This window comes from Candoia aspera, chromosome 10, assembly GCF_035149785.1.
Source record: "Candoia aspera isolate rCanAsp1 chromosome 10, rCanAsp1.hap2, whole genome shotgun sequence".
Classification (NCBI taxonomy): domain Eukaryota; kingdom Metazoa; phylum Chordata; class Lepidosauria; order Squamata; family Boidae; genus Candoia; species Candoia aspera.
The window spans coordinates 23,678,921-23,697,359 of record NC_086162.1 but is presented as its reverse complement, the minus strand read 5'-3'; the positions used below and the strand labels follow the sequence as shown (position 1 = coordinate 23,697,359).

The following is an 18,439-nucleotide window of genomic DNA, read 5'->3' as shown; positions in this document are numbered from 1 at the left end:
AACTGGGTCCACCAGTCACCTGGGGCAGGCGAATCCAATAAGTCCCACCTCCCTGTGGAGGGGGGTGGCGCCAGAGAACTGGAGGCTCACCAGGAAGTGGTCTGACCATGACGGGAGAAACCAATACCTCCCCCAATTTCAGAACACTCTGCCACTGCTCCGACAGAAAAACCAGGTCAGGCGAATGACCACCATTATGCATCGGGCCCTGGATGACTTGGGACAGGCCCATGGTTGTCATGATGGACATTAACTCCCAGCTACCTCCAACTCTGCCCCCAAGGCAGGCAGGTTGAAATCCCCCAAGATCATAAGCCTGGGGAACTCCACCACCAACCTGGTTATGGAGTCAAGGAGCTCGGGCAGGCAGGTTGCTTCGCAGCAGGGAGGCTGGTACAGTAGCAAGTCCCAACTGATCCCTCTTAGAGCCCAGCTTAACAAATAAGGTCTCACAGCCAGCAATCTGAGGACCAGTGCCCCTGGATGCCTCCCAAGTGTCTCTGATGACCACCACCACCCTACCACCCCTACCCTGGGGTCTTGGCTGGTGCCACACCCGTAAACCAGCTGGGCACATCTCAGAAAGGGGAACTCCCCCTTCCTCTCCCAGCCTGGTCTCCGTAATACAAGCCAGGTCAGCTTTCTCATCCACAATCCAATCATGGATGAGGGTGGCCTTATTACAAACCAACCTGGCATTCAGTAGCAGCAGCCGACAGTCCAGGGCCTTGAAAGTCTGCCAACCGGGGCCCGAGAATGAGCTCGAGGAGCTGGAACATGCCACAGGAACAAGACACCTCTGACCCGTTCCCGTGTGTGGCCCGCTCGTCGTCTCCCACCTGTGTTATGGTATTTTCCCATACCGGGATGTTACAGCCTGCCCCACTCCTCCAAGACCTCCCCCCACCCCCTGGCAAAGTCCAAGCCTATAGGGCCCCCACCACCACCACCACCACACAGACATCTCCAGTCACAGCCTTCTTCTGGGCCATCAACCCAGGGTGCTTCCGCTTCTGGCACTTGGCACCTCCAGAGAGGCAGCCCACTCCACCCTATACTTTCACCCCCCCATACCAATCCACTCTCATTCGACTGGCAGAAGCTCACACAGCCAGCACCAAATAACTCTGAGGGTGATCAGTCAGTCCCCCTCCCCCTGGCTCTCACCCGTAGGCAGGGAAACAGACCCTATTCAGGGGAAGAAAACCCTCTCCTACCCCCAACCCCAGTCCATCCGTCCACAGAGTCTGCAGATTTGCCAGTCCCTCCACTCAATTCTCTGACCCATGGAGGAGGCAAAATGAAATAGCTGCATGGGCAGGCAGGGGGAGGGGAGCCACAGCTGCAAGGATAGAGCTGAAAATGACATCTCAGCTCAACCCCAGGTCTGCTGCAGCCCACTCCCTACCCCCCAAAATCCCTTGATCTTAGTTCCAAATTGCCTTGTTGCTTCTGTTGTCACCACACAGGAGTACGCACTTCCACACCAGCCAGCTAAAAGTCTCCTCTGTCGCTGCAGGCGCGGTTTCCTCCACTGCCATGTGGTCAAACGCTGCTTAGCGCGCCTTAGATTATCCACGTGCCACAGCTGCTCCACACATCCAGTAGTCCAGTTTTCCAACTGCCAGTACTGGGGAAGCAGCGCTCCAGCCAACAGTTGAGCCAGCAGCCACCCAACCAAGGAGGTGAGCCTTAGAAGATATGCTTTCAAGGCCTCAGAATATATGCTTTCTCATTCTCTCTGGTGAAACTGACCAAAAAGCTAAGGAAATGTTGCAAGGAAAAAAAAAAGGTGACTCCTAGGCATATCTTGAGTTTGCTGGATCTGGAAACAATTTTACTGCTGTTATTTAATACTGATTTAGAATCAACCAGTGCTTGATTGAAGTTAGAAGACAGCGCAAAGATAAGGAAGAGAAAACAAAGTGAAACAGGAAAATGTTCCCTTGCCAGCATGTAGAACTTTTACATTTTTCCAATTCAGAGTGAGCTAATAACAGCCTTCCCCCAAGCCAGTGATCGCCAGTTCCACTAGCCTGCAGCTCCAGAACTGCAGCTAAGAATGGCCTTCAGCCTGAGGAAGCCAACTGGGAAAGGCTGAAAATCCAAGCAGGAGATTCATTTTCTGGATGTTCCAGGACAACTACATCATAGATATATAGCCTCCCACATATTCAAATCACATCAAAATGAATACAGCAAGACCTCCTTGCTGGCCTGTGGCATTAGAAAACAATTGCTACACAGCTGCACTCAGACACAACACAAAATCCATAGTCTACAACCAAGTCCTATAAAACAGACGTATTTTTTCTTGACACCTTACAGAGACTCACCACTTTATACCAGGATTATCTTAAACACAATACCCACCCAATCAGGTGAAAAGTCAGAAGACCAGACTCGTACCCAGGAATAATCTAGGACAGGACAGACCTAGAAGAGAGACAGAAAAAAACTTCTCTTCATCTATACCTCCCAGCTAAAACCCTTCTGCTTTACCTTCAGTGAACTACAGCTCATTCTGGACAGCACTGATACTTCACTTACAAGCCTTAGGTTGCCTCCCACTCTTGCTTATATAAACAGCTGTACACCAGTACAATAGGTCAAATAACAGAAGTACAAACACAAGAACTGGAAAGTGAAAGCAACTCAGAAATTGTTGCCACATCTGTTCAAGTACTAAGACCTAAGTCTGCTCATTTACTCATTTTCTAACATGATATATGGTACCATCAGCTAACAAGATACTTCGACATACTACATAGTATGACTAAGAGAGTCTCTTTACAGAAATTTAATTTAATCTAATTTAATTTCTCTACTGCCCATCTCACGTACAATGACTCTGGACGGCTTACGGAAAGACATACATCCAGCATGGCAACATTAAAAAACTGGGGGTGGGGGGAATATAATGACCTCCCTGTTACTGAGACCAAAGTGGCCATTCCTGGACAGAAATAGAAAAAAGGAGGATCATATAATAGCTAAAACGTACAAATTGTCACTAACATTTGAAACAGATTTAAGACTGTATGGTTAAATGGGCTGCAAACTTTGGTTATAACATAAATATGGATATATGGGAGAAAATGTGAAGAACTGGTGTTAAATTCACATTGTGCTATAAAAAAACAGGTAAACTCTTATTAGATCATCACCCCAAATCTTGCAAGATTTTAAGCTAGATCGCCAAATTTCGTGAAATTTTGGTGAAAAACCCAGAAATAGCAAGTTCTAGTTCTATTAAACATCTATGCATCCAATTAATATTCATGTTTAAATTTTCTGTGCACTTAAGAAAATAGTTCTTAAGGTACCATTTTACAGTGTAGCAATGTAATTTTAAGTTTAACGATTGTTAATAAACACAAAAATGTGTTTCTACTTGCTCTCTGATAACCTACTTTGTTCTGGGAAGACCTACGTTGAACTAATTTTTTAAGAGTCGCTTGCGAGATGGGCAGTGCAGAAATATGAGAAATAAATAAATGAAAATAAATAAAATTTGAATTTATCAGAAACTGTTAAAAATAATCTGTTACAGATTTATTCTGTCGCAAGGTGCATTTAGGCCATTATCCTGTGAAAATGTTTATGCTGCCTCTTAGGCCTAGAACTATTATTTCCATCAACCTTTATCTCACTGCCCTTCTTCGAAAACCTGCTGCTGACAAGCCAAAACGAAGCCATTCCATACCAGCCTTACTGAGCCAAATACTACCATATTCAATGCAACAGTCATACAGTAGCAAACACCTGAAAGAGAGGGTTTTCTTACTGCTCTGGAATAGAGGCCTCTCAGTGTGGTGAGAGTCGTGTGTTTTAGGGGCCAGGAAGAGGAGTCTTAACGCATCCCAACCTCACGCTGATTCTGTACGCGCTTCAGTGTCAGGAGGAAACAAGTTACGATGAAAGGAACGGAGGCTGTTTTTGCTCGGGATTCATGATTAGGGTCTATCAGTCCCACTCTTTACAGGTATGATGGGGCAATGAAAGGAAATGCTACTTTCAAGGCAAGGGGAACCCCCCGAGAGGTCGCAAGGAAATCTGGCAAAGCCTTTTGTTAGAGAAACTTCTCTATCCTCATAAAACTGCTCCCTGTTTTGTCTTTAGGACATGGGCAAACCTGAGTAAGTTAGAGGACAGGAGTGGTAATTTTTTTTTAACTACGTGACTGTTGAGAACGCTCCACTCGCCCTTTTGGCAGAAAGAAGCGCCTCCTGAAAAGCTCTCACAGTTCACCTTTATACTGGAACGTCTCTCATTCTTGAGTTAACCAGAAAGCTCAATGATCAACTGCACCCTTCAGCTGCTAAGAGCGCTGGGCAGGGGAATTCACTTTAAAGCAAGTTGCTGAGGGGGAAGAGAGGATTCGTTACGCCTCAGGCCTTGTGGAGAACTAAGCCAACAACAAACCAGAGCAACTCCAAACGGCACTTTGGTCCACATCCCGTTATCTAGGGAGAAAATACTACTGATCCATGGCAGAATACAAAGTTCTGTGAGGGGAGGCAGAAAGAGAGTGTCCAAAGTAGAGAATTGAATCCAACACTTTTTAGAGTACTTGGATGGTCCTGGAAATAGAACTCCTTCGACAAATTCCTCCTCCTGCAAATTCTGTGGTCCTTATCAGTGTGAACTGTTCTGGCCTGCTTCAGATCGAATACTAAGTGGGAGGTCCCTCTTTTAATTCTTCTGCTCAGGATACTGTCTGTTTCAGTCAGAAGAGATAAGCACAGCGCAGTTTGCTTTAACGACGTGAGGACCGCATTCCCCATCGTGTAAGAGCACAGCTGCTTTTCGTGTCAAAATGTAAACAAAGCGCCGCGCAAACTGCCCTGACAGCCGCCTGCAGCACAGGAAGTGCATTCTGACCCGCGAAGTTCTAACCGAGACAAATGAGATCAGAGGCGGCTTTCTCGGTGGAAGCACCCTGTTTACGGAATCCTAAAAGCTAGGACTCTCTCTGATAAACTTTAAAGCAGAGTCAAGGCAATTTGATTTCACCAGCTTTTAACTTGTTTGCTGGCAGCTGCTTTGATTTTGTTTTCAATTATGTCACCAAATTTGTCTTTTGTTTTTGCAAACCACCTTCTGAGGCTGAAATATAGAATAAAAGCATTTCTATAAATTAAACAAATAGCCAAGAGGAAATGGTATGAGTAGAAGAAAAAATGAGAGAATTACTACAACCGTCCAAAGTTCTGTGCTTCCCATGCTACACATCAGTAAAGAGGAGGGAAGGTAAAGCGTTATTGCATCCATTTACCAACACTGTCATCGTTTCACTTACGGTTCTATGTTAATTTTGGTAGTATCTTTCACGAGAGAGAATAAAAGGGCTCCATCCATTCCATCTAAAATTAAAAGCACCAGTTAGAAACAAAACGAACATTTATGGAACCTTTCTCTTCCCTTTTATCATTCTCAGCTGCAACCCCAGCAGCAGGATATAGGATGGGACCAATATGGTTTCTTCTCTTTTTAACTGCTCATTTACAGCTTCAATCACGAAGCTTTCTTTAAGTTGTATTTTTAAAAAGCCCAACAGGGCAAAACAAGATATAAACACAGGTGTTCGGTGAGGATAAACCATGTTCGACAGCCGTGGTAAACAGCGTAAGTTCACAGAGAGAAACAGGTACACTCTTTTTGGGGGAAAACTAACTGGAAGCAGGAAGAGGAATACGCCTTATACTTGGGGGGCCGATTCTACTTAAATCACAGGATCTTGATTATGGGATGAAGTCTAAAGCATCTGCTTTTAAAGCATGTTTTTAAAGCATGTGTCAAAGCATGAACGCTTCATGACTTTGATCCAAACTCTGCCTTGAGCTAACCACTGTCAGCTGACCTAAACTGCTTCTCCCAAAGCACCCATTTCTTTCCGCATAGTCTCTACACCACCCCACTAATTCTAACACAACAGTAACCTAATCAATACTTTTTTTGCTGGTATGGGAAGGGGTCAAAACACAGTGGCAAAGGACATGTTTTCCATATAAAAGGACTTAGGTTTAATTCCCCAGAAACCCATATAAAAAGACCTCAAGTAAGGGAGCAGGGGAAAAGAATCCGAGCCCAGCCGAATGGCTGGGAGAGAGGATACAAATCACAGTGGTTTTCTTCTGCCTTGGGCAGCTTTGTGCAGGTAGGTCACAGGATTTGGGCAAGGTAATTACCTAAAACAGAGGTATACATCTTTGCGGAAGCGGTATTTGTAGACGTAGAGCAGAGAGTGTTGAAATAGAGCCCTGAGCCCTCACGAATGGGACTGAGCATTGGGGGTGGTGTGTAAGGGGAGCACTGGACTAAGCCTTGAAGAAGGTGGTCCATGAGGAAGACAGGTGAGCGCAGGTTACTCTGGTAGCATCCTCCAGTACCAGGTTGAATCTCACTGCAAACAGGTAGAGGAGGTGGGATGAAGAGAGATTTTGGACGGGCTCGCCTCTTTTTCTTCTTCGGTGGCATGCCTTCCTGAAGATCTTTATCATCCTGGCCTTCCTTCTCACTGACCTGACACAAAAGATATGGATCAGAAGAGTTTAGGTTGACAACTAGAAAAGAAAATGAATGTGGCCTGCACAGTACTGTATCCTTAAAAGGAGCACTGGGTGTTTCTCCCAAGGGTTCAAGGTATTAAAGACTATTTGGAATCACAAAGTTTTAGAACTGGAAATGCTGCACTGCAGAGATCCTGCAATTATAGGACCCAGTCCAGCCTCAGCTTCAATATCTCTAGAACCCACTACACCCAGGCTGTCTCTTACACTATCAAACAGCTTTGACTTTAAAGACGCTTCGCCTATGTTTAGTCAAAATCCGTTTCCTGATGATTTTTACACTAGTTCTAGTTCTGCCCTCTTGAATAACAGGAATAAGTCTGCTTCAACTTTTATGACATGCCTTAAAATTATGTCTCTTTCTCAAACCTACACATATCCAAACCCTTTTAATTGTTCTTCATCAGACTTGGTTTCCTCTTCCCCACGACCCATCCAAGCGATCGGAGATTTTATTAACGTTACCCTACCAAGACAAGTAACACATTCAAGATCTACCCACAGGACCAAATATATCGGGTTTGATACCATATTAAATGTTATCTCCCCCAGAGAATCCCAGGAATTGTAGTCTGCCAGAGATATTCAGAAAATCCTTTATCTATACCACCCGCCCCATGCCCGGAGGATTTCAGAATCTCAACAGTGAATAGCCATAGGAAAAAAAATAAATAGCCAAATAAAAAAGAATTGCTGCTACAGTATAGTTTTCATTAAAAAGTACTTTAAAGAAGGCTGAAAACTGCAATCCTGGAGGGAAACTGAAAATGCCAACCCCATTGGTGACAGGATTATGACATCACTATTCTGTTCCTCCAGCTACAGCATATCCATCTATAAATACTGACCCTGGGTGTCACTCCCTCACCTAGCACTAGTAACCGCTGATGCCACCTGGCAGGCCTCAAATCTAGGGAGCCTTTAAAATGGACAACTCTGTAGTCTATGGATATAAAATGGAGATTTCTATTCCTCCAGCTGACGTTACTTGGCAGCGGTCCTACTGCTTCCTTTGAGGATAAGTTGGTCGCAGTCTTTATTTAGGAGAGGGACAGGAGAGATGCTGGGAAATCCCTGTCTAGGAATTTAAGAAGCTGAGCCACTGTAAAGCAGAAGGCAGGGAGAACTGCTGGGTCCAACAGAAAGGAGAAGTAATGGAGTATGTGCAGCCTGCTTTCTTTGGGACTTGACTTGTGGCACAATCATGGTTAAGAGGCTGAGCTACAAGTCAGGATGCTGTTGATCTGGATCACAACTGGGTCATGACTCAGTTAGGGGGCCTTAAGCAAATAGCCTCGTGTGGCGCAGAGTGGCAGACGGCAGCATTGCAACCGAAACTCTCCCCATGACCCAAGTTCGATCCCAGCAGAAGCCGGATTCTCCGGTAGCCGGCTCCGGTCGACTCGGCCTTCCCTCCTTCCGAGGTCGGTAAAATGAGCACCCAGCTTGCTGGGGAAGGTGACGATTGGGGAAGGCAATGACAAACCACCCCGCTATAGTCTGCCATGAAAACATTGCAAAAGCGGCGTCCCCCCAAAAGGGTCAGACATGACTCGGTGGTTGCACAGAGGACCTTTCACCTTTTTTTTTCAAGCAAACCACTGTTTCTTGGCCACTTCTCAGCAAGCTCCATTTGCAGTATATAACCCTTACAAGATAATGTATGTGAAGATCAAAAGCACTATATAAATGCTAAACAAACAAATGGTTCAAGGGCTGTAAGGTAAAGGTACTTAGTGCAACAATTCTGAGTGAGGGACTGCCCAAGAGCTCTACGTACAGTAACTTGAGTTTCATTTTGAAAGCTGAGATATGAATGAAATAAGTACTACAAACTAAAGGAGGTTATTAGCTTAATTTAAGTCTGGAACTGTACTGCAGATATGTTTATGCCCCTGAAGACACAGTGAAACCCAAACATCTTACAGAAAAACTGAAGGATGTTTTTAATCATTGCAGCAAGGTTTGGAGTTTTAAGTCTGGAAAGGATTGGTTTTTCATATATATATATTTTACTTCCCTACTTCCATATGCCATGCGATACAATCAGCTATAAGATGTAGAAAAACAAGACTCATTAAAAAGAGCTCATAATTCACAACTGTTTGCCTCACTTTAAAGGATAGGCAATAAAATACTTTTAATTTCTTATTATTCAAAATGGCAATGGAGACTGCTTCCTAAAATTCTGCACGGGAAGGAACTTTAGATATACGGTTGGACTACACGTGAAGCTCCATGAAATTCTATGTTAATCAGAACTTGACCAACTCACTTATCATTGTAATCTGAAATTAATACTACAAATCACCACCCACTTTGCTCTCTTGCTGCTGGTTTGTAGCCATTACGGGTACCGAGACAGGAATTACAAGAGGTGCTACCGCTACATCTTCTGAAGGCCTTTTAGTTTCAGGAGGATTATCTCGGTCCCCTGCTGCCTTGAAGGGCCATTTCTGAGGATGTAAATGCTCTGCCTCATATGCCTTAAAGGAAATATAAAAAGAAATATGTATTCTAGCAACAAGACTACAAACTATAATACTAATGCTGGTTAATTATTTTATTTCAGGTTCTGTATTGCTCTTTCCAAAGGACTTAATCAGGAAATAAATATTTAAGATTTAAAAAGCAATGGAAAAAAATTATCTAAAGAAATAAAAAAAAGTAAAATTGTTCACACTCCTCCTTTCAAAGCTGTTAGAACTGCAATCCTAAATGGATTTAGCTGGCAGTTGAATTTCATTACGTTCAGTGGGGCTTACTTCTACCATTCTATCCATACCTTCCTGGGAGCCGACCCCAAGTAATAGCCATGCTGGGATACATTCAGGTAAATATTCAAAGGCCTGGGCTGTAGGTTCACCATTATTAGCATTTATGTAGCGATTTCCCAACATTCAAAGCATTTCACATACATTATTGCAAATATATTAAGATATTTTGACATCCTCACTGGCAGGTTCACCACCATTTTTAATGCTATGAGTTGTTCTGTACGGATTATTAGCTGTCTTGAGCTTCCTCCGGTAGAAAATCTCAAAACAGAAAAGTATGATAGTACAGGGGTTCCACAGTGCAACAGTCTGGGAAGAGGATGAAAGCAGCACGTCTTTCTTGGCACGTGAAAAGATGACATTTTATCTCCCTGAATACATCCTGGCAATGCTTGGTTTTTTAAAAAATAGCTACACTCAGAAACGAGAAGTGCAGTATGCAGCCTTCTTCTGGAAAATTAAAGGAAGATCTGGTGATCAAAAGTAAGGAACACAGCGAACAGAATTTGTACTGCCCCTCCATAGAACAGATCTGACAAAGAAATTGAGATTCGTTATCCACTATTGCACCCCTTCCCTTTTTATGTGCTACAGAAATAATCAGCCTTAGCAATAACAAACATTCGTTTATCAAAGTGATTTTCCTTTTACCTGCTGCTTTTCCTTCCCTGATGGAGACTGCCACTGCTCACCATAGAAACACATATGACTGCTCAGGCCCCGTTCGGTATAAAACAGCTGATTGCAGGTCGCACAGACAAAACTGCTTCCTTGCTCATTCCTCTCTCCAGGACCTCCCCCAGCCTTACTACTGTGGGCAACGATTGATGTAAGAAAGGTGAAAAACATAATATTAGGAAGCTTGAATTTCCATGGTATTATGATTTATACTCCAAGCTTATTACAAGCACAACTATATTTCTGCACTTCAGAGTTCATTTTAAGTCTGCCTGGGGAAAAAAAAGAGCTTCCATGGTTCATTTACCACTGAACTGTTAACTAGAGAAGGAACGGCACTGGGGCACCATATATAAACAAGGGCTGTCCAAGAGATAATAACTGGGAACCAAAGAGCTGCTTAGGGACATATGCCAGCCCAGTCAAATGTAGTGCTCCTTTTCTTTGTGCACCTTCCCATAAATCGCTTCTGAAATTCCCACTTTGGAAGCGCTGACTGCCTCTCTGCTTGCCCGAGTGTCTTCCTCATACAGGTACGGAATTAAAATCCATTAAGAGCTGGGAGCATATTTACCTCAGCTATAGCATGAGGAGCAGAAACCTCATGTTAGCGTAAGCTTTCTGACTGGCTTTTCCCAAATTCTGTCTCTGATAAACTACTACTACTACTACTATTTGTGGCCCAGGGTTTAGCCCACTTTTGGTTTATTTTTCTGGTTGCCTTTATCAGATCCTTCAAGTCCTTTCAGAGAGCCTGACCAGCACATCTCAAAATGTCCTGAACAGGGACTTTTACAGACTGCATTACAAAAGCAGGGGTGTATCTCTGACCATTTATCCAGCTACGATAAAGGGTATTTGTTTTGTAGCCAAATTTGTAATGGTTCTTTATTTTTCATTTACAAGAAGAAGTAAGTTTATTTTAATGTTTGTTTGTTTGTTTGTTTATATATATATATATATAATTTTATGCTGTTTATTTAAGGTTGTCTTTTTATGGGAAACTTGAGGTATGAGTAATGCTAGATTTCTTTTGAAATGCTGAAAGATACAGAATTAGAAGCTCATAAAACACCCAATGGCACCAAAGGCCATGCCAATACAGATAGTATAATAGCTTCTCAATGAAGCAACTTCCAGCTGGTAAGTATAATCTTTGCAAACTCCTTCTGACCCAACGAAAGAGCATAAAATGACTGTTACTGTTCACATGGATGCCTACCAAACAAAATATATAAGTCTACCAAATAAAATATATATATATCCCTCATATTGATATGAAAACATCATCAAGCCCTGCTTACCATTCAGGGGAAAAGTATTCCTCCTTCACTGCATTAGTAAAGCTGTAGATATTTCCACCCTGTGTTTTTTAAAAAAGAAATTAAATACATTTTTTTCTTTAAAACTTAAAAAGTTTTTTAATCTCCAAAGGAGCTGTATTCTTTAGAATTTTTTACAAGGCCAAGATGATCATAAACTTTTGGTAATGCATTTCATGCAGGCAGTTTCTTTACAAAAGACACCCTGAGACCAAGCTGGATTCTTAGTGCTTGCACAGGTAGGTACCTGTGCCTATGCAAGCAGTGAAGAAGTGGCGTGTCGTTGCCTTCTTCCAGGATGGATTTGGAGTTTTTAGCCTACACCCATGAAACTCCCTGGAAGTCTCCAACCAAGCCCAGAGAAAGTGGACGTGGGGCTACCACCTGCTACAATTAGGCAGCTCCTTGCAATACTAAATTACTGCTTTTCCAATGAATGTGAAAATCAAAACTGCAATTGACCTTGCACACTATCAGGGTCTTCTTGTTGTATTCTGTCTAAACATGTGAATCATACCATAGCTGCTACAGCGAGGGAGGGAAGAGTCCAGGAAACCTGAGCATCATTTGAAATTCATGGGACCGGCTTATCTGAGGGAGCGCCTCTCCCCAATTACATCAGCCCACCCATTAGATCTGGCAGAGGCGGCATGCTGCGGGTGCCATCGGCCAGGGACCTACAGTTGGTGGGTCCCAGGAGGCAGGCCTCCTCTGCCGTGGCACCTGCCCTGTTGAACATCCCCCCCCCCCGCCGAAGTCAGGTTAGCTCCGTCCGTTATCATTCCAGAAGTCCCTCAAGACCTGGTTATGTCACCAGGCCTGGGGGTCCCAGGGAACCGGAGACATGCTTAGAGGGCTCCATTGTGGTTGATCTTTTTACTCTCTCCATGGGGTTTGTATATTTTAAACTTTATATTGTTAAATTTATTTTATAATAATGACTTTTTATATTTTTATAATGATTGTTTTTATGTATTTGTTGTTTTATTGATTGTTGTACACTGCCTGGAATCATAAATGTGATTAATAAATAAATAAAAATATTGGAGGAAGGAAGCCAAAAAGTTCTTTGCCTGTCTGTGTCCTGGACTATGGTCAGACTATGAGCAAAATCAATTATTATCGGTTCCTACATCCTTGCTTAATTCATAATGAATTATGTTAAGAAGAAAAGGAACTCCTAGCCAACAGTATAGGAAGTCATGTTGTTATTTGCAATAAAGATGCTACTGTCAATAACAAGTTTTTGCAACAAACCAGTAATTACCCTGACAGAAATACAGGGTCCCCAGTGTGGCAACTGTAGGCCTTGCTTTTGTACTCACCCGTCTCTCAGCACCTTATTTTTTTTTCCATTTAGAAAAAAAGGCCAACATATTTTAAACCCAGCTTACTACCAGAATCTTAAGTAAATGTAGCAGGTAGCTATAGTCCAGTTTGTTATTTTGAGGCATGGGCTGCCCCTGGGGGAAAAAAAAGGCAGCAATAACTTTTGCCCACGTTTAAAAACATTCAAATGTTGAGTGCTTTGCCTCTGCGCGCTTGTGTTTTTCACTTGGTTTTGTTTTACACGTGTGGAATTTTGCCCAATTTATTCTTTGTTCCATGTTTTTCTAAGACCGTATGCACGTTTGCCCTTTTGCTTTGTGTAGTTGTGGAATGGTGGGGAGTTCATGTGGATCTATGACGTATGAATGGGTGCACTGCCTTTATATACCTCACTGAGCATCACCAGTTTGTCTGCAGTGAAATGGTCTTTTGGGCCTCACCTTTCTTCTGCATGCTAGTGTTTTGGGCCATTTCTAACTCCCACTGATTTTAAAAATAGGCGTTTTCTCTTTCTTTTAGATCCAAGCCCACCCTAGCGGCTCTTTCGTGACAAGGGCAAGCCCTTCTGCAGCTGCCAATTTTTTGTGGGTTCCTAAAACACACACGCTCATTCCAAATGCACCCATCACCCCCCCAAATTTGAGGAGCGCTGATATGCATTAAGTATTCTACTTCTGATTTCTAAAAAGAAGCCTTAAAACATGCCTGAATTCTGTTGAAAATAGTCAGCTTGGGCTTCACTCTGGACACACTATCAAATGAGGTACTGGGCAAGGAAAACGAAGCCATGGCTACTTGACTGGGAGAAGCCATGGAAGTTATATCAAACTTTGGTTTCTCCTTCCGGCGGGGTCTACCGCTGCGAGAATGCCCTTTGCTGCCGGATTCTTTAGTGCAAGTCTTGCTCTTCTCTTTCTTCCTTGGCAAAGGAGAACCATTTTCCAATTCCCTTGGCTTCCCATAAGTGTGGTTTCCTGGGGTGTTTTCATACAATGCTGACTGGTTAGGGCTGGAAAAGTCTTTAAACTCTAGGCATCCTTTTAAAGACCCGGGGTGCTTAGCGTGAGAAATACTGTTTGTGGTTACAGAGGGTATGGTAGATGACTGAAAGGACTGCAGAGGCAGCTGATACCCTTCTTTCTCAGTATCAGGTGAAAAGTCTCTTTGAAACTGAGTCAAAGCCTTTTTCAGAGGCAGAGAAAGCCCTTCACTTTCCACTGGTTCTAGGACTGGGTGAATCAAATCTGCTTGCTGCTGAAACACACTGGGAAGTGATTTTGCTACCACTTGTTCTGCCTCTACAGCTGCCAGCTGCGATGGCGCTAACACCTGGGTGTGGGACACAATGTGTTGAGATTTGGTGATCCTCTGGAAAAGATGACTCTGGACTTGTAGCTGATCCTGATTCAAAGTGGATTCCTGGGATTTCATAAAGAGCTGCCTGAACAGTGGTCTAGCCTCGCCCTTCTGAAGTAGGCTATGCTTTGGGGCATCTGGAAGTCTTGCTGCTGGACTAAATGTCTCTTCAAAGCCACCGAGTGTGGGCTCTCCAGAAATTTCCCCTTGGGTCTTTAAAAGAGTTGGGGTGAATGATAAAACATCTGGACATTCAAAGCTGGGTGTCACTGCGTCAAACCCATGGGATGGTCCCACTATCCCTTGAGTAACATCTTGACCTGCAGATGACAGCTGAGCAACATAAACACCATTTCCCTTGTTTTTGGTGCCAACTGGGGGTACATTTCTGACCCACTGGAAGCTGCCACTTGGCTGATGAGCAGTAGTAGGAATCTTCTGGCCTCTGAATAATGGAAAACGAGGCACACCACTGTTCGACCAGTACTCCAAGGCTCTGCTTTCTAAAGGGAACTGATGTTCTGAATGGGACTGCCTGTCTGGCAAATTTGCAATGCTTTCTGATGGCCCAAGTATAGATAAATTCCCAGGATTGATTATAGTGTACATGCTGGAAGAAGGCGTATTCTTTTGGCAAGGATAAATTTCCTTCATCACTTTATCACCAGTGGTTTCTTTGAGTGCAGTAGTGCTTGTGGGAACACGTGGAATCTGACCACAGACAGAGGTGCAAGGTTGTAAGGGTCCCCTGGAGTCAGTTTCATTCTGTCCCGTAGATGGCGAAGGAGCGGACGGAAGCTTCGGGCTGACTAAGCTGCTAACAATACATCTCAGCAGGTCTCTGTTGGGCAGGACGGAATTATTGGGTGCTTGTGATTCTGGATGAACAGCCAGACTTTCTGCAGTTCTCAAACTGCTGTGTCCCATCTGGGCATGTGAATCATGTGAAGGTGGCATGCCCTCAAACGCGTCATCATCCTTCAACAACCTCAAGCCATGATGCATTTCGTAATGCCGGCGCAGCGATCGATGGTCTGAGTAGCTCTTATTGCAACCTTGTTCTATGCAAATGAATGGCTTTGTTTTTTGGTGTGTCAGCATATGACCACTCCTGAGGGTTTTTTTAAAAAAATATAAGATTAAACCATGAAACATGCAAGAGAAGTCTAGGCTTAACCATTACTGCTATCAAATACTAATATCACTTCCATCGTCATATATTAATATATACGATGATGCAAGAAAAGGAGTATTATGGTGCAGCCCACAGCACTGAATATATCAGCTGCCTTCCTAATGAAGAGAGAGTAAGCAGCCAAAGGGATCCTAGAAATGGGCAGGGCTCACAGAATGAGGAGGAAGGCAAGACTGAATAAGCAACGTGTGAACCAGCCCACTGTGTCATTTCACACTTCAGGTGGAGATTTATAGGGCTGAATACTCGCCCACATATACAAAATTTTAAGCCAGGTCTCAAAGTGAGAGTCTACTGTAGCCTTCTGACACAATGGGCTTTCTTTCAATCTACGAGGGCTTCTCTGCTTAGAGCTACATTCCCTCGTATTTGCCTTTGCTTCCAGACTGAAATGATACCAACAAGCACAAATTCATCAAGGATCACTAGACCCAGACTCCGTGCCTCCAGTTTTCATGCAAATTTTTCACTTTGTGACTTCCCCTCAACAACCGGAGGGCTGTGGTTCCTAGAAAGATGGCAGGGCAGATATGTTTTAATTAAATTAATTATATTATATTATAATTAAATTAAATTAAATTAATTAATTGATTGATTAATCATTTGCTAGCAATTTAACTGATTTTGGCTCATGGGATTTTCCTGTGCAATCCCTGTTCCCACAATCTATCACTCAACTGCTTCCAAACGGTTAGGGGACTATTTTTTTCCCAAGCATTGGAAAACCCTTCTTCTTTTCTTCAGCTGCCTCTTCATCCCTGGAACCCAGACTAAACTAGTGCTGCACAATACATGGAAACTTGGTACCCTGTAGAGTTCCAGTGGCTCCATACTGCAGTAAGCAGAGCTACTCCTAAACTGGCAGCTTTGCATTTTTCATGACAGAAAGATTACATCACATATTACTATGGAGTGCCCACTCAGTGTGCGCATATGTGGCACTGAGTAGATTTCATCAGAAGCCCTTATTATCTATCGAGCATTTAAATCATTTTAGTCAAAAAGATACCTACAAGTGGTCCTGTCGCTTAAAAGCCTTGCTGCAGATCTTACAGACATGCTTCCGTTCCTGGCTATGCGTCACATAGTGTTTACTGAGAGAGCTGGTGCTACTGAAAACCTTCCCGCAGAGGCTGCAATCCAAGAAAGGGGCTTGGAGTGAGTTTTGCTGGGGTCTTCCTTTCTTTCCACTGCCAGAACCGGATCTGCCTCCTTGCTCCACTTCTTTAGGTGCTGAAGGGGCAGGAAGCCCCAATTCTAAATGAGTAATACCAATGTTTAGTTCATCTACACTGGGGTTTCTCCACCAGGGTTCCGTGGCACCCTTGGGTTCCACGAGAGGTCACTGGGGGTTCCCTGGTAGATCACAATTTATTTAAAAAATTATTTCAAATTCGGGCAACTTCACATTGAAGAGGTAAGTTTATTTTTAGTTGAAGAACACTGTTAATGCATATAGACAGGCCTACACATGAAAGGAGTATAATAAAGTTGTAACTTCTGGCCTCTATTGGAGCCTGAATGTGCAGGGGTTCCTCCATGGTCAAAAGGTTGAGAAAGGCTGATCTATCCTGTCTCTGGTGCAAGGCACACAGTAGCAGAGAGATCTCAGGAGACTCAGGTTCAAACCACGCAAGCAAGTTTCTCGGCAATATCAAAATAATGCTATCCTACCTTGGAGGATTGTGGTAAAGCTTAATGAAGTAATAAAGCCTTCTGGCATTCAAGATCAGAAATTTAGGTGGGGTCCACAGACTGTGTTAAGCACACAAAAGGACCCCAAAATGTTTCAATAGATACACCTGATCTATATTGGTATCTCACGTGCCAGAGAAGAAGCAGTATCTGAGACATCAGGTGCTGCAAAAATGGTAGAAATTATTAATTCCAGGATTTATGAGGTTCACACATATGAAGCAATGTGTGTTTTACCACAAACTAAACCATGATTAACAAACTATATAGGTTGTGTTCATACGACATGCTAAGCCAAAACAAAGAACCCATATCATGGCTTACTGGGGTTGCTTAATGTTACATATAGCATGCTAAGGCATACTGTGGTTTGGTTTTTGCTTAACCCCAGTGGTTTTCAAACCACAGATTATGGTTTAACATGTACATCCAGAGCTAAATTCTGGCAATTATTCATTTATTACTTTTAGACCGCTTAATAACCAGTTATTTCTGAAATATAAAATACAAAACAGTCAGCAATGACAAAAGAGCACATAATAAAGCAAGACGAAACCTACAGCAATGCATTAAAAGCAATGCAGTATAGCAACTCAACATAAAAACAGCAGCAATACAAAATAGTACCAATACATAAAAACATTTAAAGGTTCTTAAAATATCAAGGAGAATAAAGACTTCACAAGATGCCAAAGACTGTTATGAACATACCACAAGAGCTGCTCTGAGGAAGGCAGTTCAAAAACTTGGTGCCATCACATAAAAATTACCTCTCCTTTTACCATTAGCCTTGTATATACAGAATATACCCTTAAGAAACAACCTCCTGGCACAGCTATTTCTCCATACTGGCTGAGAATTCTGGACAGTTGAAATGCCAACAATTCTGGAAAACATCCAGCTGAGGAATACTACCTTAGCTGAAATAAAGTTTAGTAAGGCAGACCTGAAAACATATCTGAAATAAGACAATTCCCCTTATACATATTACCACATTAGCTCTGCACAGGATTACTCACCATGCAAAAGTGGTCGTGAGTCTGTATCGCAATCCTCAAGGAGTTTAGCAGAATCACAGTCCTTCACTGAGTACAAAGACAACGTGTCCAGGTTGTCTTCCAACGAATCACTGTTCATATTTGTGGCCGAAAGGCTGGGATCCACATCCAGATTGCTCAGTCCAGAATAAATCATGTCTCTCATATCTGGACAAAGATCATGGCTGAATGTATCACCACAGTCCAAAGCCTGATTCCCAGAAAACTCAGGGAGCTGCATTTCAGAATGGAGTGAGCTGTCATCGCTGAGATGGTACTGGTCCATATTTAATCACTTCTGTGTCTGAATCTGAGGTTGTTCCCTAAACACACACAAAAAGAGAAGCAACAGGGCGACGTCTCAGTCAGCATTGTCTGAGGAATTCAACAACTGACAATGAAATTGTAACATGCACAGCTACTCAAAACGAATGGTTTCCGCTAAGGAAAAACCGCCCGGAGTCCCCTTTTCAGGAGA

The 18,439-nt window shown here is 43.1% G+C and overlaps 1 protein-coding gene across 4 annotated transcripts in view; it reads right to left on the bottom strand.

Annotated features, from left to right (window-relative positions):
* ZNF541 (zinc finger protein 541) overlaps nucleotides 1–18,281 on the bottom strand; it is a 28,161-nt gene extending 9,880 nt beyond the window's left edge. For all 4 annotated transcript variants that reach the window (XM_063311920.1, XM_063311921.1, XM_063311922.1 and 1 more), the window contains exons 1-7: nucleotides 17,944–18,281; nucleotides 16,243–16,486; nucleotides 13,384–15,145; nucleotides 11,332–11,390; nucleotides 10,001–10,160; nucleotides 6,192–6,525; nucleotides 5,303–5,366 (exon numbers count right to left, since the gene is read on the bottom strand). In XM_063311920.1, the coding sequence (XP_063167990.1) occupies nucleotides 5,303–5,366; nucleotides 6,192–6,525; nucleotides 10,001–10,160; nucleotides 11,332–11,390; nucleotides 13,384–15,145; nucleotides 16,243–16,486; nucleotides 17,944–18,247 (2,927 nt within the window). In that variant the 5' untranslated portion in view covers nucleotides 18,248–18,281. The remainder of the gene's footprint in view (nucleotides 1–5,302; nucleotides 5,367–6,191; nucleotides 6,526–10,000; nucleotides 10,161–11,331; nucleotides 11,391–13,383; nucleotides 15,146–16,242; nucleotides 16,487–17,943) is intronic.
* Nucleotides 18,282–18,439: the final 158 nt, after the last annotated feature.